We start from the raw sequence: 23,551 nt of genomic DNA, 5'->3' as shown, positions 1-23,551 counted from the left end.
GGAAATTTCTATAGTTCCGGCTCCTTTAACACGAGTCAAATCACCATTTGCAGTCTGAACATGCGTACGATGTGATGTTGATGACTTAATAATATCAGTTTTATCAAAAGTCATTGTATCAGTGGCTGCACAATCAAAAATCCACCCTTTATCCCTATCCCTATTATCATAAGAGGTTTGATATGCAGCGGAAGTATTTAGGGAAATTCTACATAATTGAGAGGTGTTTTTAGTATTATGTAGAGGTTTGGGGTGGTTTTGTAATTTATGCAAATCCAGGGGGGTAGTTTGCATAAAGTGGGGCTCTTGCTGCAATTCAGGATAACCCAGGGGTGGTATTTGTAATACTCCAGAATTCGGGGACTTAGTGGGCAAAAAATGGGGTCTTTTATAATAATTTGAAGAAGTTAGAGGGTTTGGTGTGAAAACACCAAACCCTATACCTGCGCCTCCTATACTTGCGCCTCCATCAAATAAATCTGCACCTCCTCCCTTCCTTGGTCCTGCAGCCGCTGCCGGACGATCCATAGCCACCGCCGCCACCGCCGGTCGGTTCATGGCCGGTGCCGCCGACCCCACGGTCAGCGGCGACTGATCTCCAGCCGCCGACATCTCCCTCGAGCCCCACGGTCCAGCCGCTGCCAATCGGTCGACAGCCATGGCCGCCGCTCTTGCGGCCCACGCCGGCCGGTTCTCGGCCACCGCCGATCCGGTCGTTGTTGCTCCGATCTGCTCCGAATTTCCTCCACTTCCGTTCTGCCCAGCGTCAGGAGCCCCGAGTTGATATCCGACCCGAGATCCGGCTGCGCCAGCACCCGATCCGCGATCATCTCCACCGTCACGTTCATCCTCGCCGTGCGCCGCGCCCGCGCCCTCCCCGCGGGGCCGCGCGCCTTGCCGACCGCCGCGCCGCGGTAGAACAGCGCCGACGTCGTCTCCGGGTACCGGAATGACGCGAAGTTGGGGTTCTTCACCGACACGTCGGCGGTCAGCGACATGTTGCTGCCTGGCCGTGGCGTGGCGATGCCGTTGATCAGATCCGCGCCGCAGCAGCTGCAGCAGCGGAGGAGTTGCCGCTGCTGTTTGACGGTGAATTTGATATCTCGGAGAGTTCGATGAAGAGCTGCCTGAGCGGTTTGGCTGACCTCTGCCGGTGGTGGTCGGTTGAAAGCCGTCTTCCGGCCGAGGCGTATGGCAGTGGACGGTGGCAATCCCGGTCCCGATGGCTCCCGATGATGAAGGGTCCGGGTTGGTTGCCGGCTGTAGCCGGGCGGCCTCCCATCTCACTCTTGAGAATGCCGACTCGGCTGAGGGAACTTCCTTGAGAATGTCCCGACGAAGTCTGTCATATCTCCTATCAAATCCGGAGAGGAACTGAAATAATCGGTGATTTCCGATCAGTTTTCTGTGCTTATTGATCCCTTCTTCACACCAGTCGAGTGGATTTGGGTAAGTTCGATCCATTCTGTGGATTTGTTGAATTGATTCATTTGAATCTGTTTGGTTTATGGCTTCAATCTCTCCTGGCATTTTTTTTTCAGGAAATGAAGAACAGAGGTTTTGGTTTGGTGTATTGGTTAGGAATGGTTTGGTGTATTGGCTAGGAATGGTTTTGATTTTGGATTATGAACGATGATGATTCGTTTCTGAGTTCCTATGGTTGAACCTGCTGAACCTGCTTTGATACCATGTTGAAACATGGTATCATCATAATGTAGAGAAAAATAAAGAGAAGCCAAAGATTGTTATTGTATTTCTTTGATATTGCTTGATATTTCCGTATTACAATGATACTCAATTTATAGGTTTAAGAATGATCAAAGTCATGCAAATCCCTATAATTAAGGTACTAAAGTCCTACAATATATTTCTTTTGACTTTACTTGTGGTTTTTCTTGACTTTGTTATTGAGTATTTTCAACAAAAAGAACGTGGTCGGGGAAGGCCGGTGATAGTGAAAGCTGCGGCGGTGGGGTGTTTGATTGAAAGTACTCCAATTTGTTGCTTCACTCATAATTTTAGTTGCTACTTTCAGTCAATTTTAGATCAGGCGTGGGATATCCGAATTTTTCACGTCATCAAATTAATTCAATTAGAAATGTAGTAACTTGTAAAATTCAGCTGCTAATACTCCATTCGTCCACAAAAATTATAGTGTAATTTGAAGAATATATATATTTTAATAAATAATTAAAAAATGTATATAAATTATAGATTTACCTCATCAAAATTGAATGGAGAAAGGGACCTATTAAAATCGATGTGTTACATAGTTATGTATTTTATACACATTGAATGAAATTTCAAATATATACCAATGATTAATTTTTTGAAAGAATGAAGAGAATACAATTTCAAAACGAAAAGAATACAATTTTATAGATGAACGAAAAATGAAGAGAATACAATTTTCGTAGACGGAGAAAATAATATTTTTGACACTAAAAAGTGAACTCGAGATAAAATTTAGTTTGAATGATATTATTGCCAATGAAATTATTATTATTGATTTATTTAGGAAGAAATTAATATTAAATCCCAATATTAAGATAAAGTATATCATTCCTAAAGTTATTACAGAAAAAAAATATATAAACTCGACCACAATGGTAGAAAAATATAAAATTGCCCAAACACCATTGTGGTCTAACACTCTCTTGCAAATAAACTTATATTCTACTCAGTCCAATTCATATTGAAACCAAACAACACACTTTGAAATGAGGTGGTCTTGGATACACTCGGGTGCACCGTATAATCGAGTTATACCTTCAATTAAATTTTGACCCGCGCTTTGATTTGAACCCATATCATGACCCAATCCATATAAATAATATTATTTTAGGTACGGGTCAACCCGATTGTACAGTACACCCAGATGTACTCAATATTTTGTGCTTTGAAATATTTCTATATTTGAAAACAAAAATATCTTAAAGAGTATTAATATTTGGAGTGTGTAATTATGGAGGTAGGTAATACTAGAAACAAGTAGCCAGTAGGACATGATCAATAGATTAATGGGTAGCCTCTTGTCCCTGTTGAAATAAAGATGTAGCTCTCAGCTCTCAATTTGACAAATAAAAGAAGTTGATCATCAATGTAAGAAATAAATGATGGATACTTTTCACCTAAGAAACTTGGACATTATGCATGGCACATTACAATCAAGTCATCATTTCATTTTCATTTTTCCCTTTTTATCAATCTAATTTAAACACTTGCTTAAGAAATGCTTTAATATCTTGTTGCTTTACAAATACTACAACTTTTGGATTAAATCTCCTGCACTTTGCTTATAAATAATCTATTAATTTCTTAATATATATGTTTTAAATTTAATCAGAGAGAGAGGTAGAGCGCGCGGAATACTTTTTTGTTTATATTTATAATAATTGTAAATTTCTATGTATATAATGTTTTTCAAATGATAGTGTAATTAGAGATCAGAGTTAATTTGTACTCCTCTCTTCTTTTCGAAATATTTAAGACAATAATTTTATTACGGTTGAAATATACCAAAATTATATAGATAATGCATGTCTTAAAGATAATATAAGAAGTCATTAATTATATATGTATGTCGGACTATCCACCCAAAAAAAAAAGAATAGAGAAAGGACTTTTGATATTGCAAAACACTATTGTACTGCAAATCTCAAGTAAGTACGTGGGCTTTTCATTAACTTTTCTAAAATTGAACATAAAGTAGATCTTTATAACTCCTAGTGAATATAGTGCCTAAAAATATTAAAGATCCATCATCTATCTACAAAATTCATGATCATGTCGTAGTTATTGCATTGAGTATTTCTATAAAATTCATGAATTTTAAATCTTTTTGAGTTTTGCACACGAATACATGATTTTTTGGGTTTTGGCGATTATAACAAGATTCATATTTTCGACCAATAATAAGTGAAGATGGGAGATGTTGATGTTGATCTACATAGAGTTTGTAATGTCCACATATAATCAACCTTGCACTATATCAATTTTGTTACAACTTCAAAAGAAGAAAAAATCATGTACATTGTTTGGCAATATATGATTTAAAAGCTATGTAGAAAATGAAAACACAACCGAAAATTCATATGTTTATCAGAAAAATGTGGGATGGATGGTACCAATACAGAGTTCTATATATTATACGAAAAGAAAAATAGAAAAAACAGAAATAGATAAAGGTACAAATTAAAAATAATATTGACGTAATAAATAGGTGTACACGTGTAATTGAACGCGGAAGTCGATCTTAATCGGGAGGCGCGCGTTCACTGGCGAAGGTCGGTGGGCTCGTCACTAACTTTTATGTTACGTTTGGAAAGACGTTTCTGCCCTTATCTTTTGTTGTGGGGCCCAACTACTATTTATCTGCTTTGGCCATATAATGTCAGCAGCTTCCCTTTAAATAATATGGGCCCGGCCCATTATACGTATTTTACAATATACTAACATTACATGAAAAAACAGTTTTAGATGAGCGCCAATTTTGATAATTATTTTTAAATATTTATTTTTAAGAAAATCTATTTCTATATTTATATAATATATAAAAGAGGAGTTTTTCCCCTCCATTTACTCTCTCTCTTCTTTTACTAATTTTTTCACTATTTCTCTCTCTATTTTTTTTCTTTAATTTTTTTTCATCTAAACATCATCAAATTTAATTAAGAAAAAATACTTAAGATACTACCATCTTAAATTTAAATTCGTGATAAGATCTTTAATATGGTATAAAAAAATCATCAAAAATAAATTTAAAATAAATAAATCATGACAAAATTAAATTAAAAATATTTTTATTTTTTCTCTCTACATTAACATTTTACAACTTTGTATTTATATTTGTGTATAAAAATATTAATGTTGCATAAAAAGAACTTCCAACCATTTTTTTAATTCCACCTATTTTACCTGCAAAAAATTCATAAAAATAAATAATATTTTTAAAATTTAATAATAACGTTATTTGAATAATAATCTTAGAAAGTTTATTAAATCTCTATAGAATGACATAAAAAATAAAATTAAAAATAATATTCAAAATTACCTCGTTATAATAATATATGAAATACCTCCCAAATTACTATCCATATCTAAGTTTTATGTAGAAGAAATCAGTGGTAGATAAGAAGAGAAGTGGGAATAGAAGTACTCTTTTGTATTTGCAAGGCTCACAGTGTCTGCAAAATTAATTCTTATATCTCTGAACTTAGATCAAACTTACAAGGTCGTAAAAATAAATGAAATTAATCGCAAATTATTTTAGACTCGATTCGATTTGAAAAAAGCTCGTCGATTGGATGAACTCATACTTAAGATCAAAATTATGACAAGGTTGTAAAAATAAATGGAGCTACTCGTAAATTATTTAAGACTCAATTCGATTCGAAAAGAGCTCGTCGATTCGATAGTAAATTACGACAGTCCTGCAAAATATTCCATCCTAATTGTTGCTTGTGCATTCAAAAGTTTTAAGTTTTCTTAATTCTTTTCTTTTTATAAAACCTTAATTCAGCCTTGGGATAAAGTTGAAATCTAAATAGGATAAACCGCAGTAAAAGTCCCCATATCTTTACAATTTGTGTTTATTTTCTAGTTTCTACCTTTACAATTTCTATAGAAATATATGCACGCGTACTTTTAGAGCCGCGTGACAATAATTATGCCATGTTTGTTACATACCAGCATCGCCGAAATTTAGTGTCATTTGTAAAATTAAGAAAGTTTACTAGTAATTTACATGTTATTACATCAAGAAAAATTGTTAACTTGGTGATCGGTGTAACGGATTCATACTGATTTTTGTTCTACTACAAAATCATATTGATCTCATACGAAAATTGCTTAATTATTACTCCCCCGTCCCAACGATAGCGATGCGTATTTCTTTTTTAGCCATCCCAATAAAAGTGGTGTATTTTCTTTTTTGGTAATAATTTTACACTACAAATAATGTGGCCCAACACACCTTTACACACTTTTACACTACAATCTCATTCTCCTTAAATTCCGTGCCGAAAATAAGTGCACCGTTTTCGTTGGGACGGAGGAAATATTTCCTTTTTTTTTTTTCCTTCTTACTTGATGAGAGTTTGGATTTGAGAATACATCTAATTGCAAGATAAACACGATTCTAACATAAAGAATTCTTTGTAGTGCAACATCAATTATCAATTGAGTTGGTCTCCTGTACACTCGAATTGTACCCGATTTAAATTCTGACCCAATTGAACTATCCTGACCCATTTTTTCTTGAAATGATACTAACACTAATACGGAATGACACTAACACAATCTTGGAATGAACTAACACTATTTTATTTTATAAATGACACTATTTCGAAAATGACACTAACACTATATTGAAATGACACTAATACTTAAAATTTAAATAAGATAGTCCAATTGAATTAGATGTGGATCAGTATTCGAATTGGGTGTTTTGGAGATTTTGTGTTATCGATTTATTGAGTCCCGATAACATCTTTTTAGATCTAACACATTTAAATTAGTTCAGCTTCCAGGAACAAAATAAATTACTGCATTTGGCCCAAAGGAAAGAAGCCCGTTAGGGTTTATCTTCTGTTACAGATTAGTTATCTTTACACACCCTCACCGCTCTTGCTCACAAACCCTACCAGTGTGTCTCATCAGGTTTCTCTCTCCGCTCTTTCCTTCTATCTCCTCTTACTCTCTCGCCTGCCTTGTGTGCGTATGGTTTTGATTGTTGCTGACTAGTTTTTGTCTGGTTTTATTGTGCAGAAGTAAGCTGCGATTCACGAAATTTTGAAGGATGAGGTGAGATTAAGCTTCATTTTATATTAATGTTATTATCGATCTTTTTCTGCATCCAATTGATTTGGATTTATATATATCTTATGGTTTTAATTTTTTTACTTTAAGATTTGTTGTTTTCATCCTTGTTGAGTGTATGTAGGAATTATGTTGTTGTATTGTATGGGGTTGTATAATTTATTAAGCTTATACAATGAATTGGTAGGTTGTATGATTTATTAAGTTCATATAATGAATCAATGTCTGATAATTCGTACACAAATATTCTAAATTTCCGTAATAAAAGACATTAATTCATAATGAAGAATCATTACATATATCTGATAATTCGTACACAAATATTCTAAATTTATGTTCCATTATGATGAATCTGTATGAATTATAAGCTTAAATGTTGTGTTGTGTTACTGTGTTAATTGAGTGAATAATCTTAATGTATATTGTTATATTTGTTATATTTGTTAGATTATTCATTAACAATGTCTTTAAGTTTTAATTCATTGTATGATGCCGATAACCATTTTTGTGCACATTGAAATTTTGATCTCTTTATCATGATGAAATTTAATCAAATTTTTTGACAGCCAATGATGGATCTCTTGTAGCCGGGGAAAAAGGCAAGTTGATCCGTTGTTCATGGTCAAAGTAGCAATACAAGAAGTGAAAATACATAATTTTTTTTTGGCTTTGTTAGTTGTATGTAATATTTTTATTATGGATGGTGTATGAATGATGGCAAGATTTTTGCTCGAATTTTAATTCTCTCTCTCTTAATAACGTGTTTCCGGAATTAAAACAAATTACTTTTGTAAACGAAGATATTATCATTGAAACTTGTTGTTACACGGATAATTCGTCAAATAATTCATTAGAACATTACGAACTATACGTCTGAAATTAATATTTGTAATGAATAAGTCTGAATTAAAAGTGAACCCATGACGAACTATACATGAATCATGTGAATTAGAATATAGATTAAAAAGAATGGCAGAACATAGACAATAATTCATGCTGGTTCAAGAATAAAATAAATAATGAATAAGTTTGAATTAAAAGTATACTCATGACGAACTATACGTGAATCATGTGAATTAGAACACAGATTAAAAATAACAAATAGATTTACGAATTATAACCAACATTAGTGTGAATTATAGTTCATTGAAAGATGATCAGGACTTATGTCAAAGCATTCACAATAACAAAATGATCCATTTAATATATCCACTTGAAGCATAATAATTCGTAACATTACACGTTTAATTCATCCTGGTTTGGCAAAAATGAGTATAGAATAATAAAAATTAAAATTAACAAACAACTACTCTACTAAACAATACATGGTAAACGAAAAAGAACATCATGAATGACGGTACAAAAAAAAATTCTAAACTTGATTTCCAATAAAAATTTTGAAGTTAAGAAATTTTGACAGTAAAATGGTACAATACAAGATTTTAGAATTAATAACTATTATATAATTAATATGCAATCCCTTAATTATTGGAGTGTGATTATCTTTAAATTAAAAGTACTAAAATAACCCTTTGGAGATGAGCGCAAATGAATCTCCAAGAAAATGGACAAAAATCTGATCGTCCATTCTTCCTAATCTAACGGCCGATGAGTTTAGCTAAACAAGCCAAGCTTGAGCATGACGATACTCGACTCGTTAGCTCGTGAACAAGCTCGTTAAGTGATTTATCTTAAAAATATAAGATTATTCATTAAATGTCTTACTATATTTTTTACTATAATTAGTAATATTTGGATTAAGTATCTAATTAACATAATTTATTTACAAGAAAATAGTAAATATATTATATTTTTGTGAATAAAATAACTTATATATTTAAAAATTAACTTATGTATTAGGAAAATAACTAAAATTTTAAATAAAAATTTAAATTTAAAAAGCTCGATTAAGCTCAACACTGTATTCGACTCGATGAAAGCTCGATCGATAATTAAGCAAACAACTCGATTATTTAAATGAGCCAAGCTTTGAGCAAGACACTATTCGGCTCGATTACACCCCTAATCATTACCCTTTTATTTGTAAAGCAAGCAGAGATTCATAAACGACTAGGATAATAGGATATGAAGGGTTTGATCTCCGCATCTTGCTCAAAGTAAGGCACCTCATGTTGGTACATAGACAACGATGCCTCAATCCCATCTCCCGATTTGTCGGTCATCAGCAGCATAAATCTGCCAAGCGGCTGCCCGAATCGAAGGATCGACGAGACAGGCTTCCCCCATCCGAAATCAGCTTTCTGGAATCCAAACCCAGTCAAATCAGAGATGGTTAAAACATTGATTTCAGGATCGCACGCAGCTCTTTGGCAGCTCTCGACAGCATTTGCGTAGATATCACGCCAATCCCGATCAGGAGACAGTATCTCAGCATGACGAGCTATGGCGCCTCGAACTGAATCACGCAATAGACGAACAAGTTGATCAAAATCGAGCTTGTCCGCAGCTTCTATGGGTCCCGTCATTGCCGGGGCAAAGAAATTCCCACAAGTGTTTGCTGACTGAGGTGGGATTGATCTCTCTCGCATGTTAACCGGATGAAATACGACACAGGTTCTGCTTCTGCCGTGGACGGCGCGATCTAGTCGGATTACGGCTTTGGCCACGACGGCGGTCACAACACGCGCTCCAGATAAGGGTTTTCCGTTGGTTTGTCTTATTCTTGATTTCAGCCTCCTCAAAGACTCCTTGTTGAAAAAAAGCCTCTTGGAAACAAACTTGTGACCGTAAGCCGGGAGCGGGGCCGGGGCCACGTTGCGGATCACGGATGGAAGCAACGAGGGGAGATGAAAAGACGGGCTAATTATTACCCTCTTATCATGATCTGGATTGGCGGCATCCACCCAGGCGTCCACGAACGTAGCAAGCGACGCCCCGTCGAAGATCTCGTGGGCGACGCTGATGGCGATGGCGGCCGCACCACGTGAGAAGCGCGTGATCTGGATTGAGAGAATTGGAAGATCAAGAGCTCCGTCCACGTGTGGTCGGAAATGTTGGTCGGGGAGGAGATTGTCGAGCTGATCGATCTCGGTTGTTGCTACGAGGTCGATCAGCTCGACGTCCGGAGCCTCTGCTTCGACGAGCTCGGCTCCCTCATCGCAGCAATCAATCCAACTATAATTATTGATGAATCTTCCTGCAAGAGGATAGAATTCAACCAAGATTCTGGCCAGTGATTCTTCCAACTGGAGGCTGCAGTCTTTGGGTTTCGATTCGTAAAACAGAACAACTGTAAAATTGATAGGGGGAGCTAACTCATCTACAAATGATAACTTGTAATTCTTGAGGTTTTGAGGGGTTGGGGCGTGCGGTTTTATCAACTTGCGGCTGATTTTGTTTATCTTCATTTTTTCAAGTGGAGTTGAGTTGATACTTTGATACACAAAATACTAGTAGCTCTATATATAAGCAATCCCAAGTCTCACAATTTGATATGCTCCACCACGTATATTATTGTTTTAATAATATTTTTATGAAAATAATTTTTATCATAATCTATATCTATACAGTATTAAAAAGGGGTTTCCAATTTGAAATCAATTTCAAAATTGAGTGGCAAGTTTGTAGTTATAATAAAATTGAAGGCTTATGTTTAAACTATATATTTTTCTTTTTATTTTCATTTTCTTTAACTTCTTATTGTTACATTTCTTTCCAAAATTGTGAAATTCGATTAATCATAAAAATGTTTAATATGCATATCAAATTAAAGATCACAATAAGAGCTTTAATATGATATATTTTATGAAAATATTTGATTTAAAATGTAAAAATTAATTTTATTTAAATATTAAAGTTTTATAAATTTCTCTCTCCTCTCTCATATTTTTTGAATAAATATATTTTTAATTTTTTTAATTACTCTATTTTTTGTTTTTGTTTTTCATAATATATATCAAATTTTAAAAATGTGAATTCTTTTTTATTTTTTCAATATTCAATTCAAGTATACTCAATTAAAATTAGTTTTTTTTATTATATTTATAAGTATAATAATTGAATTAGTATTGATTTTATATAAATATAAAAATTTAAAATATTTTCTCGTGCATTGCACGGGATGCAAATGCTAGTATATATAAAAAGAGAAGTAAATGTATATAAATTCAATTAGAAGGATATAATTGGAATTTATGAAAAAAATCTTTATATATATAAAAAGCAAAGTAAATGTAATTTCATTCAATTTGAAGGACATAATTGGAATTTATGGAAAAAATTACAATCCAATCCACTACATTAGTTATAAAAACTGCCGAAATTTTCTCTCCTAAAATACTGCCAATGATTGTTTCTAAACATAAGCATGTATTGGTCTCATTCTAAACACCACACGTATGTTTAGAGAAAAGTGACTCTAAACAACATGAAGTAATTATGAATGTTAACAATATTAAATGATTTCTTCTCTCAAAAAGATAAACAAATTAATAATATATAAATATTAAATAATTAAATCTTTTTACTGTGCATAAATCGTTATCTCTCTAAACAAAAATATTCTAATTCAACATTAAATACTCTTCTTATTGAGTTAGTTACATATTTTAATGTTTAACAATGTTATTTAATTATTAAATTTGAAGTACGTTGTACGCCTATAGATTATACGTAATTTTTTGAAATAATTTTTATCCAGTTAATTGTATGAAAATCAAAATTAGTTATAAATTACAACATATAAATGTTAGATGCTATCACTACAAGAAACTGTGCCTTTAACGACCGAAATTAACGACCGAAATTTTCGGTCGTTAATTTTGCGGCCTTAACGACCGATTTACGACCGTTTAACGACCGATTTTATTTTTTTATTTTTTTTATTTTTTAACGACCGAAAATTCGGTCGTTAATTATTATTTTAATATTTTAATATTTAATTTTTCTTAACGACCGAATTTTCGGTCGTAAAAATTATTTTTTTTTATTTTAATTATTTTTTTAATTTTAACGACCGAAAATTCGGTCGTTAATATTTTTTTTTAATTTTTTTTTATTAAATTTTTTTTTTTTAAAAAATAATTTTTTTTTTCGAAAAAAAAAATTAATTTTTTAACGACCGAATTATTCGGTCGTTAATATTATTTTTTTATTTTTTTTATTATTTTTTTATTATTTTTTTATTATTTTTTTATTTTTTAAATATTTTTAAAATAAAAAAAATATTTTTTTAATTATTTTTTTTAAAGACCGAATTTTTCGGTCGTTAAAATTATTTTTTATTTATTTTTTATTTTTTATTTATTTTTTATTTATTTTAATTAATTTATTTATTTATTTTATTTATTAACGACCGAATAATCGGTCGTTAATATTATTTTTCAAATTTTAAATTTTTTTAAAGTTCATTTATATTTTTATTAATTTTTATTTTTCGATTATATATAAATATTTAATTATTTTTTATTAATTTTCTATTTAATTATTATTTTCAAATTATAGAGATTATTTTTAATTATTTAATTATTATTTTTCGATTATTATTTAATTATTATTTTCTATAGAAATAATTAATTATTTAATTATTATTTTTCGATTATTATTTTATTTTTCTATTTCTATTTATTTATTTTTTATTAATTTTCTATTTAATATTATTTTTAATTATTTTACAAATTTAATTATTTTATTAATTTTCAAATAATAATAAATTATTAGATTTATTATAATAAATTATTAGACTTATTAGATTTTCTGAATTATTGTTGTATACGATTATTATTTTTCATACTCATATTTTCTTTTCTTTATTTAATTACGATAATATTAATTTTTTATTATTTTTAATTCGAATTTATATTTATCGTAAATGTTTAATGATATTTTATATTATCTCGACATATTATAAGGTTATGAATGATTAATGATATTTTATATTGAATTAGAGTTTAAATGAATTAATAGGTACTATATATATCAATAATACGAGTGTTCTGTACTGGTGACTACTCGAAAGGAACTCCAAGGTTAAGCGTGCTTGACTTAGAGCACAAGTAAGATGGGTGACCTACTGGGAAGTTCGTCAAATGGTATGCAATTAAGGTCAAAATATATTAGAAATACACTAAAAATACTTGTGGGATACAAAGAGATTTAAAAAAAATATATATATATATATTTTTTTCGAAAAAAAAAATATTTTTTTTTATTTATTTTTAACGACCGAAAATTCGGTCGTTAAAAATAAAATTTCGGTCGTTAATTAAAAAAAATTAAAAAAAAATAATTTTTTTATTTATATTATTTATTTTTTTTTCTCTTTTTAACGACCGAAATTTCGGTCGTTAAAAATAAAAAATCGGTCGTTAAATTTAACGACCGAAAAAACGGTCGTTAAAACTCGGGCGACGATGCAAACAACGACCGAAAAAAACGGTCGTTAAATCGGTCGTTAATAATATTAACGACCGATTTTTGGGTTTTAACGACCGAAATTTCGGTCGTTAAAGCCGCATTTTCTTGTAGTGTATGTTCTACTATTTGAATATAAAATATTAAATTGTATATACTAAACACACCACTTAATTATTAATTTTTATTTTGAATTTTTATTTTGATTATTTTCCTTCTATATATATATATATATATATATTACTTTGTTTAACTATTAATATAATTTTGAATTTGGAAGCAATTATAAATGTTACATAGTTTAAAAATACTTCCTATTATAATAATAATAAAAATGTAAAGCCTATATATATAAAAAATAGAAGAATAAATAGTTTATTTTAAAATATAATTAACATTTTAAAAATAGCTATTAGTAAATTAATACTTAAAAGACTCAAGTTCTCAAAGAAAAAAACTTAGTTTGTTACTTGTGGACGATTAAGTTTCAATTTATTATATATTTTTATCTTCATTGTCCATTTTTTTTCCTCTATTTTTTGTATTATTCTTTTCAAGATAAAATATGCAATATATAATTATATGTCTCAAATTAAAGATCATAACTCAATTTAAATGAGCATGTTATGATCGTTTAAAATTTATATATATTATTATTATTTTTTATTTTAAAGTTAAGACTACTGACGCACTTAAACATCTTTTTAATGTTTTTTTTTCTTTGTTATTTTGTTATTTATATAACATTCTGATTTTTTATATTGTGTACTCCTATTTATTTTACATTGAAAAGTTATTAATATAATACAATGTTATTAATACTATTATAAAAAAGATAATATATTAATATGTGTCAAGAAGGAAAGTATAAAGTTATTACATTACAAGATAATACTATGTAGATCTACTTTTGTCGAATTGATTACTCATTTGTTTAAATCAATAGTAAAATAATTATAAGTTAATAAAAGTCAACAAAATTAATTATGAGAAATTAAATGTTAAAAATAAAGGGTAATGATGAATTATTTAATTAAATAATGGTAGATGCATGCTTTTAGTGAATAAAGGGTCTCACGTCATTAAAAAAATGAGTAGTTGTGGTTAAATGAGTGATTGTGGTTAAAAAAATGATAGTCATGTCCTAAAAAAGAAAATTGTATATTCTTAGTGGACATTAAATCGAGTAATTGTTGTATATTTTTGGTGGACGAACGTAGTATCGTTTTATATAAATTACATGATTATATTAGAAAATTGGATCACTTTACAGAGACTAATTTTGTATCAAATTTTAATTTTATTAATTTAAATTAATAATTATAAAATATACGTGCGCGCATCATACAAAAATTTAAACTACAGTCACCGCACATCGTGCGGGAGGTACACTAGTTATAATTGAAACTCAAATAGATAACCGCCAGCAATAACTTTCAGTTTCTCATTCTACAAGGTATTCCTCCCAACAAACCAACAATAATTTTAATTGGTGTTCTAGAAAAGAAACATTTTAATTGGTTCTTGGAATAATAAATGTGTTAAATAATTACAATTAAAAAAAGAGTGAATTTTGAAAATAGTCATTTTGGAATAGTAAATTTAAAAATTGTCCACTAAAAAAAAAATTAAATCAAAGATGCCTGAGAATTGAGATTTCTCCGGCGACCCCTTCAAATACCAGTCATCATCTAATTAAGAGTCAACAGCTGAAGCCGAAGCCGAAAATCATCTATTCACAAAATAGAAATAATTCAATCCGATTTTTATTTTTTCAAATGCCAAATTACCGACAAAATCTAATTAAGAGTCAACACCCAAAGCCCAAGCCCCAGGCAGAGGTGCGCAGCTGCAACGGCGGGAGGAGAAGAAGCATTCAAAATCCTACTGATCTCAAAGCACACGAAAGCATCAAGCCTGAATTTTTTAGGCTCTTCAAGCCTAAATTCTTCAGATCGCGCCGTCCGTACCTCGTCGCCGCCAGCTCCCTCAGATCCGCCATGTTCGTGATGAATTTGGTGGGGAAGAGAGAGAGAGAGAGAGAGAGAGAGAGAGAGAGAGAGAGAGAGAGACCGTGCGTACAGAGAGAGATCGTATGAATTTACTGTATAACTGTATGAATTGCAAAAAATAAATTTTTTGCTACCTAGCTATGAGATTCAAACTCGAGATCATGAATTCATCCACAAGGTAATGAATCAACCGTAGATCTTGATGATCTAAGGGCTGAAAATTGTTCCTACTATATATTATAAGAGGTATATTTTAAGAGGTGTTTTTATTTTAATCCTCATGCGATGGACGTTAATAGTTATAATTATAATAAAAATAAATAAAGATGTATAATTAAATAAAAAAATTCTAAACAAATTAAATAGCACACTCTAATAAATTGAATTGCCAAGAAGTTTGACCTTTGTGTGGTCCTTGTTTTTCGATCAGTATTCACTATTCAGTCAACTAAACGATAAATTGAATTGCAATACTCCAATTAAATAGCACACTCTAATAAATTGAATTGCATGCTAATACTTCAATTAAATTGCACACTAATAAATTGAATTGCCAAGAAGTTTGACCTTTGTGTGATCCTTGTTTATCAACTCTTTCTATAAAAGTTATTACATTCAATAAAAATAATGGCATAATGTATTAATAGCAATTTGTATATATATATAGGGGATGGCTATTCAAAAAACTCCCCTTAGACTATAATATAAGAACAAATCACAACCATCTATATCATATTTTGGACGGCTAAGATTACATCTGAAGACATCGGTTACATTCGGAGCTAACTCCCTATAATTCATTAGTATGTGTCGTTCCAGGGTAAATTAGGTATCGAATTTTAATCTCTTTCCGCATTAATGATCAGATTTTCGAAAATATTGCACAATTTTTTTGGAAAATAAAACGATATCTTTGACTTTCAGAATGATAAAACGCTGCAAAGCAAATAAGGAGATAATTCTGGAACAAATATTTTCAAATTCTATAGCTGCAAACGCTGCAAAGCAAAAAAAAATCGGCTGTTTATCTTCACCAACCTTCCCCCGAAAATAGAGCCCCTTTTATTTGGAAATTTAATTGCCTGCGAAATGAAGGGATTAGATTAGTTGAACCGTATCTTTGGTAATTATTAACATATCTAATCTAATTTTTGTAGAAATTCTAAACTATTATTATGTATTGTAAGAATTATAATTCTTAGGGTTTATTCTCACTTCATCACTTCCGCCTCTGCCAGCGGACGATTCATACCAACGAGAAAAAAAAATTATACCGGGCAATTAGCTATAATGGCAATTACGAAATCAAAGAGAACCAGTATGTAGATGACGCTGTAGTGTTTTTTTCTATTTATTTTAATTTAATTTTGTTTGCTGCTTTGGTTGAAAAAATGGTGAAATGGGTTGAATGTTCGATTCGTCCATGGGGTTCGATTGAATTTTGTTGTCTTTGCTGAAAAAACGGCGTCTTGGTCGAATCAGTAGTGATTGTGTTCGGGATGAACCACAATAAATATGTAATGAACCATTGACTTATATTATGCATCATAATCAGGTATGAAATGAATCAGTTATAGTACTTACATTAGTAAGTACATTTTTTTTTATGATGGATTCAAACGAGTTGTTGTATGATCCAGTAAGAATTGATGTATGAATCATGGAATTAGTAAATAAACAAATTAAATGTGTGAATCAGCGATGACATTATATGAACCATACAAATTTTTAGTATGAACTGTTGCAAAGTTCATAGTATAATAGCATTGTTGGAAGTTTTAATTTGAGTTCCTTATGAATTAGGGGTCTTGAATAAGAGGAAGAAAATGGATGTTGTGGACAATGTTGAGCAGGAGACGTTGGAAGATTCGTCAGAGGAGAGTAGGTCTCCAGTGGAAGTCGTCAAAAAGACTAGGCATGAGAAACGCAAGGAGGGGATGGTGAACTACAAAGAATGGGTTGTGAGACCGTATGAGGATTATCTGACAATGTTCACGAGGACCACTTCTTGTGTGTTTGTGAAAGCCGTGGAACAGATGAACGAGCAACAAAAGCAAGCAGTGGCGACTTTGGACTTTGACCATTTGCTGGATCTTCCTATTAGGGACCTACCTGGGAAGTTAACTTATTGGTTTATGCACAGCTACAATGCTCATACGTCGTGTGCCCCTCTCTCTGAGGTCCTGCCGTCGGCGTCCCGACGGCGGTGCCGTTGCCGGAGGCAGCGTTTCCGCCTCTCCTTTTGTTATTTCTTTTCTCCTTCATCTATCGTCTCTCAGCTCTCCCTCTCTGAGTTCTCCGCCATCCGCCTCCCTGTCTCTGTCCTCACGTCACCAGTTACCATCCGGCGTCGCACGCTGACGGACAGCAACCCACGCCTCTCCTTTCTTTCTCTCTGATTCTTTCAACACCTCACGTGAAGGATCACCTACATCAATTGTACAAACTCAAACGTCAATCACTCAATAACAAACACACAACAAAGAACGCAAACAGATTTCGAATCACTCAATTGAGATGAAGGATTGCAGCATTTTGCCGATGATCTTGAATCTACGGCTTCTTTGAGAATTTTTAGAGGAATGCGAACGGATTAGGGTTCCGGCAGGCCTCGATTGATGCGTTGAGGATTTGGGAAATTTTCTGGTATGCCTTGGCTTCCACTGCGGCCAGTGGCGGAGCCAGGATTTTTTTTGGGGGGGGACCGCCCCCGGAAAATTTTTTTTGGGGGCATTCAATACATTTTAGACATTTTTTACTAAAATACAAATATAATAATAATAATAATAACAACATTTTCATAGATAATATAGTTCAAAACATTTACAAAATTTTTTTTTGGGGGCATTCAATACATTTTAGACATTTTTTACTAAAATACAAATATAATAATAATAATAACAACATTTTCATAGATAATATAGTTCAAAACATTTACTAAAAAAATTTTTGGGGGCATTCAATACATTTTAGACATTTTTTACTAAAATACAAATACTATAATAATAATAATAACAACATTTTCATACATAATATAGTTCAACATTTACTAAAAATATTTTTGGGGGCATTCAATACATTTTAGACATTTTTTTACTAAAATACAAATATAATAATAATAATAACAACATTTTTAGACATATTATAAAAAAAAAAAAATTCAAAATTGGGGGGGGGGCTCTAGCCCCCTGGCTCCGCCCCTGACTGCGGCTCATATTGATTCTTCGAGATTTGAACTTGAATATTGAGCGACAGCGCCGATTGGGTGGCGGCAGATTTATGATCGGAATATCGAAGCTGCCGACCCCATGACCAGTGGCGGATCCAGGATTTTAAAATTGGGGGTGCAAATTTTTTTTTTCATAAGCATAAAAGTAAAAGATATTTAATGTTAAAAACATTACATTCCAAAATATTGTTAAAAATACAAAAGAAAATTACATAACTATCTAATTTATCTTTCGACGAGTCTTCATTTCTTCAAAGCGTTTCACAACCTCGTCATCGGAAACTTGTAGAAACATATCTTTCTCAATGAAAGTAACCAAACAATCATTTAGAACTTGATCACCCATGCTATTTCGTAGCCTATTCTTGACATACGTCATTCCAGAAAATGCTCTCTCTACACTTGCAGTAGCAACATGAATAATCAACACCAACTTGATGAGCAAAAATATTAGAGGATAAGTCACATGTCTCTTAGTTTCAACAAGCTTCATCAAAAGAGAACCAACATCTTGTAAATTTTGAAACCCACCATCTCTTTTCATGTCCTCCATAAATATATCAAGTTGGCATTCAAGAGCCATCAAATCAATGCTTGAAAATTCAAAGGGATAAAAAGTTGCAAGTTTGAGTACCTTTTCCTTGTCAAAAGAAGAGAAGCCATCTTTAGGATCTAAGCAAGCCATGCATATAAACAACTCCATATTGACCTCATCAAATCGATTGTCAAGTTCTTGAAGTAGTAAATCAATTACTTCTAGAAACACGTCAACTCGGAAATGATGAAGATATGAAACTTGTTGAGCAAAACGCTTTGATCTTCCTTGAGGGATATATCGGGACTCCATATCTGGAACACCAATGTCATTATCATTGCAAAATGAGGTAACTTTATCTAAAAGAGCCTCCCATCCATTCTCCCTCATTTTCTGTAATACAACTTTTGTCAAAGTGACAAGTCTCATAGCACCAACAATATCTTGATCCTTTCTTTGCAGAGCAAGACATAAATCATTAGCGTACCCAAGTATAGTAGACATCAGTTGTACCATGAAAATAAAATCAAATGATTCTAGTGGGTACAAAATGCCTTGAGCTTTCACCTTATCATCCGAATTAGAGCCATTCTCCCCAATCATCACAAGAACTTTAACAATTGTAGAAAACAAGTTCATGACATTCACAAGAGTTTTGTAATGAGAGCCCCAACGAGTTTCTCCCGGCCTCTTCAAACCAAGTTCTTGATTTAACCCGGATCCCGTATCAAGTTCACCAACTTCCAAAGCTTGAGCAATTTTTTGTGCTTGAAATTCTCGAAGCATTTCTCTTCTTTTACAAGAAACTCCAATCACATTCAACAACGTTGCAAGCGTATCAAAGAGCCAAACACAATCATTGTTCTTTTTAGCAACGGCTACAAGAGTTAGTTGAAGTTGGTGAGCAAAACAATGAACATAGTAGGCACTTGGGGTGTCTTGCATAATTAAGGTCTTGAGACCATTTATCTCACCCTTCATGTTACTAGCCCCATCATACCCTTGCCCTCGAATCTTAGATGGACTCAATGAATGTTCAACAAGTAAAGACATAATTGCACTTCTAAGAGACAAAGCTGTGGTATCACCAACATGAACAAGTCCAATAAATCGCTCCACTATCTTTCCTGTTTTTCCTTCAATATATCGCAAATAAAGAGCTAGTTGTTCCTTTTGGGACACATCACTCGACTCATCGGCCAATATAGCAAAGTAATCATCACCAAGCTCCTCCAATATTCTCATAGTTGTTTCTTTAGCACAACAATTGATAATATCTTTTTGAATCATTGGAGCTATCAATTGGCAATTCCCTGGAGCATTTTCTAAAGTGACATTTGAAATAGATTCATTATGTGCCTTCAACCATTTCAAAAGTTCAATAAAATTTCCTCTATTAAGGGATTCTTCACTTTCTCTATGTCCTCGAAATGCCAAGCCTTGTCGCAATAGATAACGCACACAAGAAATTGAAGCTTTCAAGCGAATTTCATACTCTCTTTGAGTCAAGTCATTGGCATTATCAAAAGAAACAATAATTGATTTCTTTTTGCCATCTCTTAAATTCACATATTTTTCATAAGCAAGATTGTGAATACTTTTAACTCCACCAACATGTTTCGCGAACCTATCCGGTTTATTCCAAGACTTAAACCCTCCATTGACAAATGCATCTCCCCCCACATTATTTTCCACTTCATTCTTGAACAAGTAGCAAACAAAACAAAATGCGGCATCTTTCTCAATACTATATTCAAGCCAATCCCATTTTTTAAACCAAGAAGGAATAAATCGGCGTGATGAAGCTCCAAAGTCTTTTTGAGGAAAATCATGACTTTTTGGTTGGCAAGGTTTTTTAAGAATATAGGCTCTTCTAATTGAATCGCGCATATTTGGAGGATAATCCATTATGCTAATTCTTTTTCCCGGATCATGAGGAAGAAACTCAACATCATAAATCAATTCTTTCTCCTCCAATGGCACACTATTAGCATTTAAACCACCCAAATCCATAGCCTTTTCTTGAGGTAAATCATTTGTAGGAGCGACATTAGCACTAGAAGGATTCTCACTATTTCTTTTCTTGAACATAAAATGTTGGAGATTGGATTGTTTTACCATTCCTTTTGATTTTTTTGGTTTAGATGCATCACTCTTCATTTCCTATATATTCAATATAGAAATATAAATTATAAAATAAACTAAATAGATTCATAGACACATTTAACAATAAAAAATAAAGTAAAAACATTCTAACAAATAAATATTCAAACAAAGTTTATCATTAAACTAAAATATTTGAAAAGTAAAATATTAATTTAGGGTTTAAAAATTAATACCTTCAATTGTGATTTTCAAAACCAAAAACTGAAAATGTTGCTGCTGTGGGGACTTGGGAAAGATTTGGGAAAGACAAAGTTTTGTCTTGGTTTGCAAATGGAACGTATCAGTGGATGAACGTTTATCCATCAATCCACATATACAGAAAAAATGTTAAAACGCTTTTACATGGATAATGCACATTCATTAGCATCACCAATGGTCGTTAGATCTATTGACACTAAGAAATATCCATTTCGACCAATTGAAGAGGGTGAAACAATACTTGGTCCTGAAGTACCATATCTAAGTGCAATTGGAGCGTTGAATTATCTGGCTAATAATACTAGACCAGATATAGTTTTTTCTATCAATCTTCTAGCAAGATTTAGAGCTGCACCCACTTTGAGACATTGGAATGGTGTTAAGCACATTCTACATTATCTAAATGGTACAATTGACCTTGAATTATATTATCAAGAAAAATCTGATAATACTCTAGTGGGGGTACTCGGATGCAAGATTTTTATCCGATCCACATGAAGTTAAGTCACAAACTAGATACGTTTTCACATGTGGTGGAACTGCTATATCATGAAAATCTGTGAAGCAAACCTTGACCGCAACATCCTCAAATCATTTTGAAATCATTGCAATCCACGAAGCAAGTCGAGGATGTGTATGGTTGAGAAATGTGACGAGTCATATCCAATAGTCGTGCGTGTTAACTTCATCAAAGGCCAAACCAACTATTTATATGAAGACAATGTTGCTTGCATCGCGCAACTCAAGGAAGGATACATCAAAGGCGATCGGACGAAGCATATTTCTCCCAAGCTCTTCTACACACACGACCTTCAAAAGAATGGCGATATCGACGTTCAACAAATTCGCTCATGTCACAGCCCACTATCCCAATGACGGGTTAACAGGGGTTATGACTTGGGGTGAACAATAAGAAATGGAAATGGACAATTACTTAACATTAAAGTATATGGAAATGTCACTAATAGATAAAATGCTAGGATCATATATGATTATTTGAATACTTATAAAACATACACATAAATGAGAACTGATTAAGGTGGGTTACCCAATAACACGTATAACAACTTCATAACATAGAGCTATCCTAATCAAAGTGTTTTGCAGCGGAAAACGTGTGAGATATACATATGAAGATGTATACTCAAGGTTACATTTCTTGAAATGTCAAAGGAACACCCGCTCAACATCATTCCATTCCATCAGTTGCTCAACCTGCACATTTAGAAATACATGCAGGGCTGAGTATAAAAATACTCAGTGACATAAGCCGAAAATACAACATGCATACATATATAAATTGAACTGCCATAACAGTAACACACAGGGGTTTTCTTGAATGACCTGCGCTTACTTAAAACATTTCGTTCATTTTCATAAAGGTGGATGCGCATCCCATTTTCAGTCTATATGATCCATATCTGTCCTTTCTGTCACGCGCCGGGAAGGAGGCCTCCTTACCACGGACGCCAAGACCGGTCGCAAGCGACTCGCGGTCTCCATGAGTGTACACGTTAACCCTAGCTAGCGACCTTTGTCTAGCATAGGATCCCAATTGGATTTCCTTTAAAGTTGGCGAACCAACACAGATAGGATACATATAAAAACATAAACATTTTTGGCAGTCAATCATTTCATAAACATTTCATTTCATTTCATGAACATTTCATTTTCATTTCATAAGAGACATTTATCATTTGGGCATAATAATAAACTGAAATTAACAGTTAAAATCATCTCATGCATATATTCGTATAAGAGGCCTACGACACGCAGGGGATCTCTATATACGTATAGTAAAAGTAATGCCCACCTGGATAGGCAAAGCCTGAAGATCATAATCACATAACCTGTCTTGGGAAAGCAGTGCTAATCCCCTTGGTCCACAAAGCCTACAAGAAATTCTATTCTTAATAGGTCTCCTTGAATCTAATCTTAAGTCATGGTGTAGTGCTTAACATTCTATGATTCACTTAGCCGGGTTTTTAATGAGTAAATAATTAAAAACATTTCTCTTGAGTTAAGAACACCAACAATATTCTTACTCATCTTTCTTTAATAATTGGAATTATAAATAAAACCAATTGAATAATAAATATTATTTTTGCAAGATATAATGCAAATCATGTCATGCTTAGCATATAATAAGTAATTTACTGAAAATATGCTTATAATAATAATTTAATATTATTATAAAAATTTACTCTATGAAAATAATTA

The 23,551-nt window shown here is 32.4% G+C and overlaps 1 protein-coding gene and 1 long non-coding RNA gene across 2 annotated transcripts in view; one reads left to right on the top strand and one right to left on the bottom strand.

Annotated features, from left to right (window-relative positions):
* The first annotated feature begins 6,552 nt into the window (after positions 1-6,552).
* The window catches only part of LOC131000203 (60S ribosomal protein L10a), a 33,812-nt gene continuing 16,813 nt past the window's right edge, over positions 6,553-23,551 (top strand). The window contains exons 1-2 of the mRNA XM_057925990.1: positions 6,553-6,660; positions 6,769-6,804. Coding sequence (XP_057781973.1) covers positions 6,800-6,804 — 5 coding nt within the window. The 5' untranslated portion in view covers positions 6,553-6,660; positions 6,769-6,799. The remainder of the gene's footprint in view (positions 6,661-6,768; positions 6,805-23,551) is intronic.
* On the bottom strand, positions 22,297-23,415 carry LOC131000205 (uncharacterized). Its single transcript, XR_009093683.1, has 2 exons — positions 23,145-23,415; positions 22,297-22,546 (listed from the first exon to the last, which is right to left on the bottom strand). It is a non-coding gene; the product is annotated as an uncharacterized LOC131000205 (long non-coding RNA).

This window comes from Salvia miltiorrhiza, chromosome 8, assembly GCF_028751815.1.
Source record: "Salvia miltiorrhiza cultivar Shanhuang (shh) chromosome 8, IMPLAD_Smil_shh, whole genome shotgun sequence".
NCBI lineage: Eukaryota > Viridiplantae > Streptophyta > Magnoliopsida > Lamiales > Lamiaceae > Salvia > Salvia miltiorrhiza.
Note: the sequence above shows the minus strand (reverse complement) of the source record. Positions and strands in the feature narration are given on the sequence as shown.